The sequence below is a fragment of the Pyxicephalus adspersus genome, chromosome 2, assembly GCF_032062135.1.
Source record: "Pyxicephalus adspersus chromosome 2, UCB_Pads_2.0, whole genome shotgun sequence".
NCBI lineage: Eukaryota > Metazoa > Chordata > Amphibia > Anura > Pyxicephalidae > Pyxicephalus > Pyxicephalus adspersus.
Window position 1 is genome coordinate 76,931,168 of NC_092859.1, and position 16,728 is coordinate 76,947,895.

A 16,728-nucleotide genomic window follows, 5' to 3' on the forward strand; every position below is an offset into this window, starting at 1 on the left:
TGTTTCTTCCATGTATTTTATTAAGTTAATGTCTATTTACAATTCATTCTTGTCAGTGTTGAATAGAATGGTGAAATAATAAAACCTCAGATTTTTATTGCTGTCTGGGACCTGTCACTAAAATGAGACATGAAGGGAAAATGCTTATATAAAGACACAAACAGCAGATACTGATAAAAACAGCAAATATAACACAATAATTGCTGTCTGAATCTACATTGGGGAGATTTCTCCCACGATGAGAGTTTTTTTTTTGTCTTAACAACATTAAAACAGGACGCATAAATTATCATGAGAAGAGGAGAAAAAGGTGCCGCTTCTTTGGCAGCACTAAAACCCTGACCACCCCACATATTGTTTTTTTTTACATCTTTGTGTCCTTTATCACATGATTTTATTTGATACAATTTAAGCTTCAATCTATTCATTGACTAAGAATATTTTTTGTGTGTATTGCTTTCTTTCTATACAGAACTTACTGTTATTTGAAAAGGTGACATCATGCATCAAGAATACAAGTTTACAAAAGAACAAAGGCCTAAAGCAGCTTTTGTGTTTTGTATTGCATAATATATTTGGTGGTGATTTCTTCTTCCTATAGTTTGTGTATTTAAAGCACAAACCAAGATAATGTTTTTGTACATACAGGTTATATGTAAAAACATTGTCCTAAAGAGACCATATCCAAACGCAACAAAAGCTTATTTCATACATTGTTTCAAAGCCCAATTATGTTTTGCAACAGCCAGAAACCAATCAAATATTACATTTTTCCCAGCCTGTTATGGCCTGGAAATTAATATTTGATGGTTACTACAGGTTGCAGCGCATGTTTTACTTTCTAAAAATAAGCTTAATTGTGTTTGATCTACTTTATCTAGAGATGACAGTGATGTGCTATGTTTTTGTGCCTTTAGAGGCAGTGTTCTTAATCTGAGGTATAAATGTCTTTCTTGATAAATAGAGAAATGATTTTTTTATATTAATGACAGTGGTGAAGGACAAGAAGATGCAGGAGAGCTTGACTTTAGTGGTCTCCTGAAACGTAGGTGAGGAATGCAGTGTTGTCATGCCGTGTTAAGTGGCAGCTAAATCCAACCGAGGCAATGCAGATTGTTAGTCCACAGTTTGTAGTCCCCTTCCTGATTTCCCTTATAAGAATAATAGCTTTTGGTATTGTTAATTCCTCGTAATTCCAAGATCCTTTACCATGTGTCCAGGTACTGATAAACCCTTTTAACTATAAATGCATGGGGATTGATTAGTGTTTATGCTTATCTAGCTTTATCTGTTAAAGTTTGTGATCAAACTTTAATTTACTAATTCCTGCATGCTCTTTGTATGTGAGTTTATACCACAAATATACTTTCTATTTCATTCAGGGATACTCCTAAGTGGAGTATAGAGGATGGTTTGAATGAGTTTGTTCTTCTTGATTTTCATCTTAGATGTTAAGGTGTCAGTGAAAGCCTTCCCATGTAAAGCAAAGAAGTGGGGAGGCTTCTGGAGATCCCAAGTGTAGGCAATAAAGACCAAAAACATCATGGCACTATTGCTTGCATGTATGCGAAAAAAATACCTTGTCTATACTTTGCATAAGAGTTGTATATTATATTATAAAATTATATAACTAATAATACAAATACATGTTTTATTTATATCCAGAATATCCATTCACATTTTAGTTGAAAGCAATATATAACACTTATTTTGGGGGCAAAAAAACATGAAATAAATATTATAAAGAACTTTGCAGAGAACAGTGACTATTTACATTAACTATACCCCATAAGAAACCCAGAGTCATACCAGAGTCCCATAGGCACTCATTTCACACCTGTATTTTGGTGGAAGCAAACTTAGCATTAGGCCCTATTTTACTGTTGCTGCTTGCATGCAATTTTTAAAAGAAACAAACCCACACAGAAACAGCAAGGAAAAGTCAGCTGCTCAATTGAAGTTTATAATTTATGAGCTGCAGTTTAGTAAAGTGCAGATTTTTTCCCCCTCTGGTTTTCAGATAATGCTTACATATTGTTTTCAGTGTCACAGCATGCAAACAGAATGCAAGTTGGAAACAAACTGCTTGAAAACTAGAAACTAGAATGTCCCCAACTGTCTGAAATAAGGAAATACAAGTAAAAGAAACAAAAGTTACTACTATGGGTAGTGACTGTTTTGTATGTAACTTGTATGCATGCATTTATGGTACATGTTTACTCTGATGTATGAACGCAATATTGCTATCCCAGACCAAAGTATGTGCAAAAGACAAAGTCTTTCAAGTCTTTTCAATTAAAAAATAAAAAAAAATACCCTGTAAAATGCACTCGAATTGGTCATCCACACATAGGCAATGTATATATAATTCCAGTGTTCATACATTTTAACTGGTTGGTGAAACAGAAGCTTTAGATTAAACTGTGCACGTGTTTCTAGATAATGGACAAATGTAATTTCACATTGTTGAAAAAATGTGAAATTTTCATTCTGAAGAACAAGCTTGAATGTTACACCAAATAACAATACACTTAAAATATGTATGTAACTGCCTATCTATGAAGAATGACTATGAAAATAGCATAGAATGGCAGAATAGAATAGAATTTAAAAAATATTACTTGAAACCTAGACATAACCAATCATCTATTTAATTAGATCTTGTCAATTGCTTCATAAGGTTCTTATACTGTCTATAAAAGCAGCTATACATCTCAGCTCTGTGGTCTCCATAAACAATTCAAATGCTTTGTCTCAGTGTGGTTTGTTAATTTCTATATGCCAATATCAGAGAGGTTAAGCCAGAAGAAGGTCCAGAGATAGATGTGTGGGAGATTCTGAAGAATGCAAGTCCCAATGAATATGAGAAGATTGCATTTCAGTATGGTATCACTGACCTGAGGGGGATGCTGAAAAGGCTGAAACGTATGCGCAGAGAGGAGAAGAAAAGTGCAGGTATTGTCTGCATATGAGCTTGTTTTACCATATAGAAAGCAATGTTTGACTTAATTGTACTTTATTTAACATTATAAACAATACATTTCAAGTTCCAAGGACCAAAAAAACAGGACATTAATTTATTGACAGTACTGAGCTATAGTACTATTTGAAGGTGAGAAACATATACTGTCCACAGTCCAGCCAACTAGTGTCTCACATATCCTCCCTTTTGCTCAGACCTGTGGATAGGAGCACATTTTGCCAAAATACAGTGGACACATTACAGTCCATAAGCATTACCTTGCTGGATTACTGTCCATTGTTCTACTTAAAATGTAATTCTTGCAGAGCCTGAACCATTCTTGTGACCCTTTGATTGATGCCTAGTTTGAGCCAACTTTAAATTGCTTTAGCCTTGTCCATTGAAGAATTTATGACCTACTGCTCCAAATTTTGCACGTCTTTCAGTCCTATTGTGCAATTTTTTGAATTGGTTGACCTGGATAACCTGGCTTTCCAAATAGAATTTAAAACCAGAGGGCTGATGTTTATCCCTTGCAGACCCTATTGTTTGCATTGCATGCACAATGAACTACATGACTGAATAAAGGGGTACATTCCATGGAAATTTCACCACAAAGGTAATTGCATGGAAATACACCACTCATATCTCAAGTTATGCTTTGTGGAGCTAAAACATGAGGTTCTTCATTCTTTAAAATAAAGCCAGGGTCCCATGTAAGCCAAAAGGGAGGTCAACATATTGTTTTTCTCTTTGCCCTGTGGTGGAAGTTTTGAGGTTGCATTCTGTGAAAAGAGCTTCTTATGGGATGATATACCTGGTTGACATCACTTTTTTTTTTGTAATCTGATTGAGGCCCATTTTTGTGAGGTGAAGTATTTAGACCCCAATATTCCTAAGCAACAGCCTACAGTTCCCAGGGACATCCACCATAGAAAAGTTTGAAGAAGAAAAACCTTGTGGAGTCCTTATAAACTATATCTTAGCATAGCTTTCAGGGTTCTGTTGAACCTTTTTCCCAGCTCTCACGGTAATAAAAGAAATTACAGACTAATTTCCGTTAGTTGGTTTTATTTTTATATAGGCAGCGTCAAGCAACAAAGCAATCTTTAGTAACAATTTTGGTCTACTTTAAATATTTAAACAGGAAAACTAAGAACTAACTGAATTTTGTTTCTGTTACCAAAGCTTTTTCCAAGAAATTGGATCCTGCTTATCAGATTGACAAAGGAGGGCGTGTAAGATTTGTTGTTGAGCTTGCAGATCCAACTGTGGAGCTTAAATGGTATAAAAATGGTCAGGAGATACGACCAAGTACCAAGTAAGTAAAAATATGGGCTATAACCATTATCACCGCATTATTAGCTGCTGACTAAAAATTCTGTACTATACCAAGATGTGTATCCTGCTCCATTATTTTCTTTATCACTAAACTTTTGACCTTATCGTGCGCACAGACTAAAATTAAGTTAATTTATTCTCTAGGTTACTGTTACCCCAGATCTATGGTTCTTTATAGCTGTCAATGTTTTGAAATCTCTCAGTAAAAAATTATACCAAAGCTTTTTAATTTTGGCCAAATGACCATATTTATATGATGGCTATATCCTGTAAAGTCCCAAACCAGCAAATACTTCTTTTGGATATAGTGAAAAAGAGTTACAGATGTGGCAGGTTTTTATAGCTACATGTTTGCATTGGAGACAAGGGGCCACAGGGATAGCAAGACACTAATACTTTGTACACTGGTTTTATGCTTTGTCCATTGTACTGGAACATTTCTGGAGTTCTCTATCTTCATTGGATAGTTTTGCTCCTACTTTCTATTAACTGATCCACTGTCACTACAAAGGAATTTGCTCAATGGGGATTCCAACAGCTTTAAACCAGAGAGTTTCTTAACAGTTCTAAACTTTCCCCAAGTTATCTCAAAAGAGGGCAGATGATGGTTCTCTTTGTATCTACAATTTTTCCCCTTCCCCTAATCTGCCATAGTTGGACAGAGTTTTAACAGAAAATCAAAAGGTAATTTACAATAGGGCAGTATCTGATGTTTTGCTGTATAGAATTATACAGCATTGTAATTGCAAAGAAAATTGGTAAAAGTAATAACTGATTATGTTTGTTGAATACAACAATCAACTAATACTTCATGTGTTGCCATGGGCAGTGTAAAATAAAAAAGATTTTTATTTTTATTTAAACAGGTACATATTTGAACATAAAGGAAACCAAAGAATACTGTTTATTAATAACTGCACATTGGCAGATGATGCTGCCTACCAAGTGTGTGCTGGAGATGAAAAGTGCTCTACAGAATTGTTTGTCAGAGGTTTGTATTGCCATATGTATATTGTTGTGAGCTTATTTGTATATTCAAGGTTATATTTATAGGGAAGCATTTAGAAAATGTTCTGTTCCTCGCTAACTCAGACCTCTGCAGAGAGATCTCCACTTCACTACTTGTAAATGTTGCTGTTTTGCCTATCTTTTTCATATTCAGTTTTTGAAATGTCTGTTCTTGAGTTTTGATGCTGTACATGTACAGGTTGTGCAAATGCTGTCACTGGAAACAATAGTTTCCAAAAACAGAAGAACAATGGAGAGGTAAGGAGGAGGACAAGCAGACGACTCCCTGCTGCAATCGCCACATTGGAAAACAACAGTAGTTCCCCTTAGATTTAGATTTTTCATCTAAATTATCAATTATACAGTGGTAGGAATCGGAATACCAAAGGATGTATGTTACCCTTTACCTTAAAAGTAGACATAGATCCAAAAACTATGGTCTTTGAGTTTCCCACCAGGTTTTCAGCTTTCAGATTCCACCGATACATACAATAATACTTTGCGGCAGCTGTGAGACAAATTTCAAATGAAAATCAGCCATCCAACTAGCATTTTGTGAAGTGAGCAGTAGTTGGCGTGTATTTCTCCTATGTCAGGCATATTTTCAGAAGCTAAATATACCAGGTAGAATGTACCACTTTCCCATCAAAACTGAAAAGTTTAGATAAATAACTGCATTTCACTTTATCCTAACCAGTAACTAGATATGATTGCCCATTTCCTTAAATGAAATTTCTTCTACTATTGAAGTAAAAATGTTTTTAGAGTAATATTTTTCTTGGTCCCCATAACAGAACCACCAGTGCTGGTCACAAAAGAGCTGGAGAATGTTAGCACGTACTGTGGAGAAAGAGTGGAGATGGAGTGTGAGGTATCTGATGCAGAAGCCAATGTAAAATGGTAAATCATCCAAGCCATATTTTATGTTAAAACTAAAAATTCTTTTTAGCATGCACCCATCCAAATAATTATAAATACATGGACATAATTGGTTATGCTATAAACTGCTTGTTTATTGTTTCTCAGGTTTAAAAATGGTGTGGAGCTTTTGAATGAACCAAGGTCAAGGTACAGACTAAAGGTTGACGGCAAAAGGCACATACTAATTATAGATGAAGCAGACAGAGGTGACTCAGCCACCTATTCTGTGATGACCACAGGAGGACAGTCAGCAGCTCAACTCCAAGTTGACTGTAAGGGCTTATTTTAGTTAATGATTTAAAGTGCTTATAAGCAAATGCAAGAAAAATGAGTCAACTGTATGAAAATGCCCACAGTAAATAAAGTTAATAATTTATTAATAATGTAATAGTTTCCAGCACTATTTTTGTGCCATTACTTGGCATAGGACTCAATTAATGTGGCAGATTTCAACATACATTGGAAAAGTTTAGCCACCGTCATTCCATGCCAGGCACTAGCAAAATCTGGGAAATTTTCAGAATTTATTCTAGTGATGTGAATTGTTATAAAAAAGAAAAGAAAGTGGAGCTGAACATTTAATAAAAACTATTTTAATCATGTAGTTCATATTTTTCAGAATGTAGTGCTCTTTAGCAATTTGTAGGGAAGAATTTCATCATTCTGGTACAATACTAAAATCTGTGGAATTTTAGGGGTCAATAATATTTCTAAAACAAATCATTAAACTCTGAGTCTATTTATATTTAGAAAAATATCAATGCTTAGTATGGTAATTAAATCAATATATATCTTTTTCTCCAGTGCGGCCATTGAAAATATTACAACCCCTGACCGATATGACTGTGAATCTTGGCAAAGAAATTCATTTGAAATGTGAAATCTCTGAAAACGTTCCTGGAAAGTGGTATAGAAATGGTCAAGTTATTTATGGCAGTGATCGTGTAAAGCTATTTCATAAGGGAAGGTGAGAACATCTTAATAGATTTTACTTTACAGTATTACCTTCATGAAAACGATTTTAATTCCTTTTATTATTTGGTATTTGTAGCTCAGAATACTTGATCACTCATTCTATAACCATGCTGTCCATGTCTGTATGTCCTGTGGGCTCAAACCTGGAGATTGTTTGTTACCTGTTTATGGAGGGTGGTCACCCTCACTTATTTTTTTTAAATCTTCTAAATCTTTCTAAATCTTCTAAATCTTCTAGACCTTCTAAATCTTTATTAATAGTATTTAATTGTATGAAAAGGGCATGATATTATCAGCCCCAGAGACAATAAAGGAAAGTACATTTGGACTACCTTGTTCTAGCTTCAGAAAAAATTAGAGCTACTGGAAACTAATAAAGTTTTTGCAATAAAAAAAATGTCTCTCTGGTACAATCAGGTGTCAGGATAATCTTATTTTTATCATAGACATAAACATAAATCTGTACCCCCTTTTTTAAGACCTAGGCCATTCATGTATCATATGCTTATAGAAAGTTCCAATTATCTTTCTTCAGTCTTTTAAAGCCCTTAGTATTCTGTACTACACAGGAAAGTGTCATAATATCCTATGCACATACTTCAACAAAATCAGAAATCATTTTTTGTAAAGTCTACTATAGTGTTTCTCAACCACGGTTCCTCCAGAGCTTTCTAGGTGTTCTTTGAGCAATGAGCAATTTGTGCCTCTCAGTTTAGGTGACACCAATGATCTTTCTGACTGTCTGTAAGGATGCCATTCTTCCCAGTAGCCAGCAATGTAAGAGGCATTCTTCCCATGAACCACAATGCTAATATTCTGTGAGCTCTGGGTATAGTATTATTATTATTAATATTATTAAACAGGATTTATTTAGCGCCAACATATTACGCAGCGCTGTACATTAAATAGGGATTGCAAATGACAGACTAATACAGACAGTGATACAGGAGGAGAGGACCCTGCCCCGAAGAGCTTACAATCTAGTAGGTGGGGGAATTTCACACACAATAGTAATTACAGCAGGCTTTCCCTGAGACCTGAGAGTTATTTCAAGGGTTCCCCCATGGTTGGGAAACACTGCTCTACTATAATTAAGTTTGTGCAGAATGACCATAATTCTCAAAGCTTTTTCCTAAAATCATATGATGCTCATGCACACATTTATTTATTATTTATCAACTGTTTGTTCCCCTTTAATAATAATTAGGTGAAACAATAGATCAGAATATCAAGATGATCCTTATACACTGGAGTAAGCAAATATTTACAGCACCGGTTCATTATTCAATACAAGTAGTCTTTGTTTAACAACTTACCCGTTTACCGACCGCCTGCACTTACAACCTAGTCTCATTCACATGGTGCCTCCTCTTCAGTCTTCCGAGCTCCATCTGTTTTCCTTCTTCACGATCCTCCACAATCCCAGGGTCTGCAGACTGTCGGTCTCACAGCACTGCAGACCGGGTCTTTTTTTATGATCTTCGCTTAAAAATGAATTTGTTTAACAACCAGGTCCCAGGAACAGAACCTGGTTGTTAAGCAAGAAGCATCTGTACTATTTTAACCATTTTCACTTTAAAAACTAGTAAATCATTTTAAGCATAATACCTATGCAGTGATTTTTTTGTTTTTTAGGAATCACAGATTAATTATAGAAAGTGCCCTAGTTGAAGATGAAGGCGACTATGCATTTGTTCCTGATCTTTACCTAATAAATATTCCAGCCAATGTGCATGTCATTGGTATGTATGTTCAAACATATCCATTGTTAGTATAAACTTGGTAACAACTTTCAATTATTATTATTATTATTATTATTATTATTAAAATTATGATTGTGTTCAATATATTCTAAGCCAATCAGCAGAACAAATTGTGAATTTTCCTTACAGATCCTCCAAGAATTCATTTTGATTCTCTTAATTACCCGGATAATACTGTAGTAGTTGTGGCAGGAACAAAATTGCGGCTTGAGGTGCCAGTTACTGGTGAACCTGCACCTAAAATTATCTGGAGTAGAGGAGATAAGGTAATTATTATGGTGACTTTTTAAGCCTTTTATTGATAATGTGAGAGATGACAGAAATACAAATGGAAAGTGCATTTGAGAGCAAACTTTATAGAACACATCTCATTACACAAAAGAAGATACATGTGGATGAATAAAACTTTTGTAGTTCAACTGTTTTAAGCTTAGCTGTAAAATTGGCTGTGCATTGTTGTATGTTTCTGTCTGTCTTTATTGCAAGATTGAAATGTTTCTAGTCCCTTTCCACTCCATCTTCCAAGTCATAAAAAAAATATTTTTTATATTTTTGCTGTGGTAAAAGTTGATGTAAGAATTTTCTCGTCAATGCTCTTCATAGTGGATCACAGATCTCAGTGGTCGTATAAGGGCAGAGTCCTTCCCAGATCATGGACTTCTAGTTATTGACTGTGCTGAGAAGGAAGATACTGGAACATACAGGATTATGGTGAAGAATGAAGCAGGTGAAGCTGTAGCTCACATCAAAATAAAGGTTGTTGGTAAGTTAGAATGATGTTTATACTGTTATTGGCACACCTTACCTACCGACTAGATCCTTTCCCAGGGTAAGCTAAAAATAAACAACATATCTGACATACTAGCAAATTTCCATGCAAGAAGGCAATCTAGAAAAATACTACTATACCATGGGAAGGGGTCAGGGTGGTAGGTATGTTATTCTGTCTTCATAGCTAGAAAAATATTTACACTTTTTTTATTTTTCAGCTGTTGGTTTGCTTTATTTACATTTTAAATCTCAGCGGCAAACAAAGGATATTAAAGGGGTGGGCGTGCTAAATAGATTATGGTGGGTCTGTTGGCATGGACAAAGACTGTGTGTTTGATGAAATTGCTTTAGAGTGTATGGTTTAGTAGTAGTGTGCAGTAAGGGTAGTGTACAACTTTTTCTTCTTTGCTTTTCTATGGTTTAAAAAAAAAGAACCTGGGGGTGCACTGAAGAGATAGTGGAAGTAAAATAAGCCCCATTGTTGGTAGCATAGATCACTTTGCTGTTAACCAAAACCACTACTTAAAAAGAAACTGAAAACAAAGAACTAGTTACCAACGTTGCCTCTGGTGTACCTGCAGTTAAGCTGTTCTGGACAAAAGATACATTTTTAGAATATTGACATTTACAAATGTTACCTATAGCATAGCAACCCCTCGCTTCAACTATTAACCTTTTCCTACATTAATCTAGCACGTAACTTCTATAATTTACTCTTAATCTACATGCTTTGACCATGCATCTTATCATATATATATGTATATATATATATGATAAAGCTTACAATATGTATATTGTAAGCTTTATCATGACCCCAACACTACAACCCTAAACCCTAGCCCTAAACCATACCCTTAATCATAAGCCCTTAAACTTTTATTATGGCTTTATTTGGTTCATACAGGACAACGTGTAGTTTTTTGGGCAACTAAAGCATCAACACCATATTGCACCAATATTTGACACAGAATCAAATAATTTAGGTGAATTCTTATTAAATTGTGTCTGTCAATTATTTATTCTTAACAGAGACTGCTTATTAGTTCTTAGGTTGAGCTTCAACAGGCTCAATACTGCTTTTACTGAGACAGATTGAAAATAAGTCAAAGTATAAAGAATTTCACCAATGATCATTGTACAACAAGTAAATGTTCTTTCACAATATTGGTGAATTTTGGAAATCTCTTTATTTTTACTCACTATTATATAAATGCATTTACTTTTCTTTCACTTTTTCCCTAATGTCTGTAAGTGTAAATATGTATATTCCTTTATCATAGATATTGTTTTATTTGGGAACATATCACATAAAAATCTGTTTTCACTAAAGAAACAATGTGCACAAAGGGAATAACATATTTTCAAATCTACAGAGTATTTGTTTTATCTGTCAGATATCCCTGATGCACCGTTAGCTCCTGAAGTAACTGAGGTTGGAGAGGACTGGTGTACAATGAAATGGGACCCACCATCATACGATGGAGGATGCCCTATTTTGGGTAAGTAAATAATCTCACCTATGTATGGCAAAATGATACATGTTGGCTTCATATTTTACATCAATGGCAAACTATTTATTTAGACATCCTCCCTTAGTTTACTCTGTCTACTTGCAAATTTAAACTAATGGTGGTAAATGGGGGGGGGGGGGGGGCTAATAAGTGAACTTGTTGCTTTGTTTTTTTATCAGCAAAGGTAATGCATACTTTTAAAGGAAAGGTGTACTTTAAAACAAAGGGCACTTAATGTGTTTACCTCTATTGGGGGTCTAACTATGTACCATGCTCTACCACCTGATGCTGATGCATTAAGATGATGAAACATGGTTGTATGTCTAATAACTTGTTGTTCACCTCCACAATAGAGAGGGAGTTTACTATGTTTTTTTAATTCATCCAATATCCAGAAAGCAGACCTAAAACATTCAACATAAGGGTGGCAATTGAAATTTGGAAATAATAAATTGAACTATTTGACAGTAATATAGTAACAATGATGTTGAAAAATTCTTATTCTTTACCATTCAAATTTACAGGCTATTTTATTGAGAGAAAGAAGAAGCAAAGCTCAAGGTGGATGAGATTAAATTTTGACTTATGTAAGGATACCTCTTTTGAACCCAAAAAAATGATTGAAGGTGTGGCGTATGAAGTCCGGGTTTTTGCTGTCAACTCAATAGGGATTTCTAAACCAAGCCTACCCTCCAAGCCATTTGTACCATTAGGTAAGTAAAAATTACACTACAAGTCAAGCATATTATCTTAATACAGGGTTTGCAATTGTTAGATGTATTATTATCAAAAAATGACATTTGAACAAAAATGCAGTATTATGGTATAATTTATGTTTAGCATCTTATTGTAGATGAACCATAAATAGGCTACCGACACTCACAGAAGAAGTAATTAGTGGAAAAATCTATCACCCTGGTTAGACATATTTGGTTGTTAGTGGAGGTTAGTAGAATAGAAAAAATCTTAGTTTATTCAGTTGAGAAACCTAATCAGATTCTTATATTCCGATTCAGAATTTAGACATTTTAAAAGGGGTCAAAAATGAAAAATCACTAGAAAAAAAAATCTTAGCCAATTTTGTTCCCTTATGTAGGATCGGTAATAGTGGTGTCTCCTATTTACATAATCATAAAAATAATCCATTTTCATGGAGATTACTCAGCGGATAGATTTTCACCTAATGTCAAACTACTTTTAAATGTAGCTTCCTTTTTTTTAATCAGATTGCTCATTATTCTGCTTCTTTTGTTTTCAGCTGTCACAAGTGCACCAACCATGTTGACTGTGGATGGAGTGACTGATACCACAGTGACAATGAAATGGAGACCCCCTGACCACATTGGTGCTGCAGGGTTAGATGGTTATGTAATTGAGTACTGCTTTGAAGGAGGTAAGTGTACAGCTGGTATGTTTCCTAGACCTTTTTTCTATCTAACCCTCATTTACTTAAAATTAACTGATCGTCTGGTAACATATGCACCATGAAAAACTTAACAATGTACAATACTGTACTGTGTTGTAATATTTTAATCATGCCATACTTTTTAATTTCCAAAACAGGGTTTCATTTTTTCTTCTTTTTCTTGTGTTTAAGAATATGCTGATAAATTGTGATAACAAACAATTGTTATGACCAAACCAACCTTAACTAACACATTCATGAATATACTTGCTGCCTGTTGGGTCCAAACCAAGAATGCAGCAACCTTGTCAACACAGTGATATATTGAATGAAATCACTGTACCATTGTACATTGCTGCTGTGCATGTAGATAAGTCTGATTTGGATCTGGACTGATAATAAAAAGAACTCCCTAAAATAAAACATGCAAAATTACATGTTTGCATAGGTTTAAAAGTTGCCTAGCTGAAAAGTATTTGTAAATGTACTTTTAGAACAACCAACAGCTACATACAGAACATTTTTAATGGTAACCACTTTATAAGACATCAGGCCCACTGATAATGTCAGAAATGCCATACCAAGTATACTGGATGGTTGGCGCAACCCAGGTTGTAGGCCAGTTCTCGTTACTTTTAATGCTTTTACACATACAACAGGCAGAGGTCACAAAGTGGACCAATAAAGTGACCCTGTATTCTGCCCAAAACTGCTAAATTAATCCACCCATAAAGATTCTCCTTTCTAAATTCCCACAGCACACAGTAAGTCCGTATGCAAGTACCGTAGCAGCTTTTTGAGTGAGCTTGCTTTAGCATTAGCCTTAATACACAGTCAATTTAATATTTGATAAAAAAAATTGTCGATTCATTGATCAATAATATTCAGGGTGCATTTTACTACTAAAACTAGTATTATCTAAATGTTTGTTTTTTTCTGAATGAATACTGAACTCTTATGATATGGAATATTAACACCTTTCTACTGATGTTATCAACACACTGCATGGGAACATTTCTTTATATACATAGTGAAAAATATTTGAATTACCCACACAGAGTATACAATAGAGTTTATTTACAAAAAAAAAAAATATGTGTTTGCTTAGCAAAATTATGTAGCACCATGCTGTGCTTAGTTCAACTATCCAATCAAAAATCCTGTAGTTTTAGATTTCTTTTTATGTCTTTGGGTATTTATTTGCAAAATTAATTTTCAATACATTTATACAATCTAAACTCCTTAAATCCACTTAGTTTGTTGTTTACACTTTTGGGCTTTGAGATGTTATGGGGCATGGGCGTCTGGGTCCATGTGTTTCGATAGCAGTAATTGATTCCCACTAGGGAATGTTTGAGGGAATGTCAGATTCCCTGTTTTATGAGGAGAGCCCTTTATGTTGCTAAATGACAAAATTGCCAAAAAAAAAAAAAAAATCTAAAGCAAATAAATTCTGACTACAAGAATGTACTGCTGGGAACGTTCACTGATAAAATTGAACTCTTTAATACTCAGGTATTTTTGCCCTTTACAACACACATATTTAATATTATCCTTTTAAACACATTTCTCCTCACATAACTTTGCTTGAAGCACAACAAGAGGCTTTTATTTTTTTATACTTTACTAAACCAAGCACGTGGAACTTTAGCATCAATACATTTGCATTGCTATGAATGTCTGGATTATTGGTAGAGTAGATTAACATTGTTTGATGTGTACATGCCAAGTAAAACTAATGCACAGGTCAGAAACAACCGCAACCCCAGCCCTGATTTATTGAAACAGTATTTCTGAGGTTGGTGCATCTTCACCAGGAGGAAATGAGAAGCACGAAAAACCTGAATTTACAGATTCGGAGATGGAAGCATTAGTTGATTGTGTGTCTAAGTGCGGCTCACAAATCTGTGGTGCTTTGTCTGCTAAAACCACCAAAGCTGAGAAGAGTAAGATATGGGCAGATATTCAAGCCAAGGTTAATGCCATAGGGGGCAACAACAGGTCCATTGCAGACTTAAAAAAACAATGGAATGCTCTGAAAAAGCAAACAAAGGATAAACTGGAAGAAAATAAAAAAGACAATATTGTGGAGAATGAAAATGTTCCTGAATCTGCTGTGAAACTGTCTCCCCTGGAAAAACGTGTGGAGGACTTGATAGACCTTGAGCAGTTGGAGGGAACTCCTGGAATTGAAGAAGATATTGAAGATGATGTTCCCGGAGGTAAAACCTAATTTAAAAACATAAAACCTTATTTAATTTATTATGATGTAAAGCAAGGTAAAGGAAACTAATGGAGGGGTAACACACTGACTCCAGCCACAATCTTCTTACGCTATGCAGTGGTATATTTTTTCTGTCTAATCTCTTATCTATATCCAAAATGAAAGTGTAAGATCTTACTTTTATTCTTCCAATCTTAACAATCTCTTTACAATTTTCTGCCATCAAGACTTTCATAGTGCTCAGAAGCCTAGGGACAATGTAGAGATACCTTTTGGATTTAACCATGTTGGCTATTTGTGGAAAGGAATTTGCCATAAGCAATAGCAGTGAAGATCGTGTTCATATTGGCAAACCACCAACCAACACAGTTGTGGCCTTTAAAGTGTTCTATTCTGTATGTTATGCCTTTTACTTTTAAAAACCATATAATAACTTTTCCTCTTTTTGAAAATGTGCTTTGTGTCATCTTACGTGCTCCTTGCTGGCAGAGATGAGTAAATGGGATATTTCTCATGACATGCATCCGCTCACAAACTTTCCGTTTTCAGAAAGATAGAAGTGTGTCTGACCAATTGTGTAAGATAGGAGTGCACTAGGTCCAGTGAAAGTTTCTTATGCTTTTAATAAGGAATATACAACCTTAATTAAAATGCCAGTCTCCTGATTCCTAAGGAAGCAGATCCTGCGACAAGCGTCAAAATTGAGACTGGATTTGAACTAATATGCATATTTGTAATATTTAAATAAATAATACTTTTACTGAAATATTGTAGGATATGATTTAGTAAGAAGTGTCTGTAAAGTCCATTTTTTGTGATAATATATATTGTAGAGAGAGGTTGGATGTGGCATTGGTTTTTACACTTGTCCCTTGAGGATAAATAAAAGAATGTTAGCATTTAGGAAACAGCAATCTTCTTCACAGTCACCTGTAGTGGAGGAGCCTGTATCTTTACACACATCCATATTTTCTTCTTCCTAGTCTGCTTATGACACTAATGTTGACCAATCACATAAGGTAGCATACTGGCTTTTTTATTGGGTTTAGAACGTGAGCAGGAGTCTGTTTGGAGAGCTAAGGGAAGGAACATTCCAGTGCAACCTATTTAATATTTATATAATCATAAGTCTATGTTTAGAGTTTAGGTCTGGTAATAGTTAAGTATAGTGATATATACCGGTAGTTATATATAGCTATATATAGTGATATATAGTGAAATAGCTAAGTATTTTACATTAATAACATGATATGAATGATAGTGTGGTTGTTGTGCAGTTGTGCCTAATCAATTACAATGTTTGCGGAGAGACTGTAGTTTACATTGCAAGGCCATGGCCTAACACTCGATTGCAAAGGAATCATTTTACAGTAGCTTCACTTAACTATTGCTGAAGAGAATGAATGTGTGATGTCCAAATAGCTACAGTATATCTGCTGTTATCTTGTTATAAAACATATCATTATTCAAACACAGGCAGACTACTCATTAAAAGAAAAGCAAGATCTGATTTTTAAAGCATATAAAGTGCTATGAACAAGATGGATCAAAAGTTCATTAACCATGGTTGAAATTTCGTCTTTTGGGTTATTGTCACTTTACCCAACACAATATCAACTAGGAGTATGATATATAATTTGCATATTACAGATAATGTTCTCTTTTTTACTGATGTAGTGTTGGATGGTATTATTTTATATTTGCCTGTACAGTCTGCAAAAGGCAAGTATTAGGCAAGCTTTAAAGTGGACCTATCATCACATCTTATCTTTATGTAAAAGGGGGGTTAAAGCATTTATATGATGTAAAAATGTGTTTTTTAATATTTTTTTAATCTTTATTTTTTG

General features: G+C 34.6%; 1 protein-coding gene across 19 annotated transcripts in view; it reads left to right on the plus strand.

The window, feature by feature from the left end:
- Positions 1-16,728, plus strand: part of MYBPC1 (myosin binding protein C1) — a 70,211-nt gene that overhangs the window by 37,592 nt on the left and 15,891 nt on the right. For 17 of the 19 annotated variants that reach the window (XM_072401112.1, XM_072401128.1, XM_072401109.1 and 14 more), the window contains 14 exons: positions 993-1,049; positions 2,792-2,955; positions 4,151-4,283; positions 5,170-5,294; positions 6,106-6,211; positions 6,338-6,504; positions 7,037-7,199; positions 8,843-8,949; positions 9,100-9,236; positions 9,574-9,733; positions 11,136-11,240; positions 11,777-11,965; positions 12,511-12,645; positions 14,475-14,879. In XM_072401112.1, coding sequence (XP_072257213.1) covers positions 993-1,049; positions 2,792-2,955; positions 4,151-4,283; positions 5,170-5,294; positions 6,106-6,211; positions 6,338-6,504; positions 7,037-7,199; positions 8,843-8,949; positions 9,100-9,236; positions 9,574-9,733; positions 11,136-11,240; positions 11,777-11,965; positions 12,511-12,645; positions 14,475-14,879 — 2,153 coding nt within the window. The remainder of the gene's footprint in view (positions 1-992; positions 1,050-2,791; positions 2,956-4,150; positions 4,284-5,169; positions 5,295-6,105; positions 6,212-6,337; positions 6,505-7,036; positions 7,200-8,842; positions 8,950-9,099; positions 9,237-9,573; positions 9,734-11,135; positions 11,241-11,776; positions 11,966-12,510; positions 12,646-14,474; positions 14,880-16,728) is intronic. The other 2 variants (XM_072401126.1, XM_072401127.1) reach the window with 1 other exon arrangement.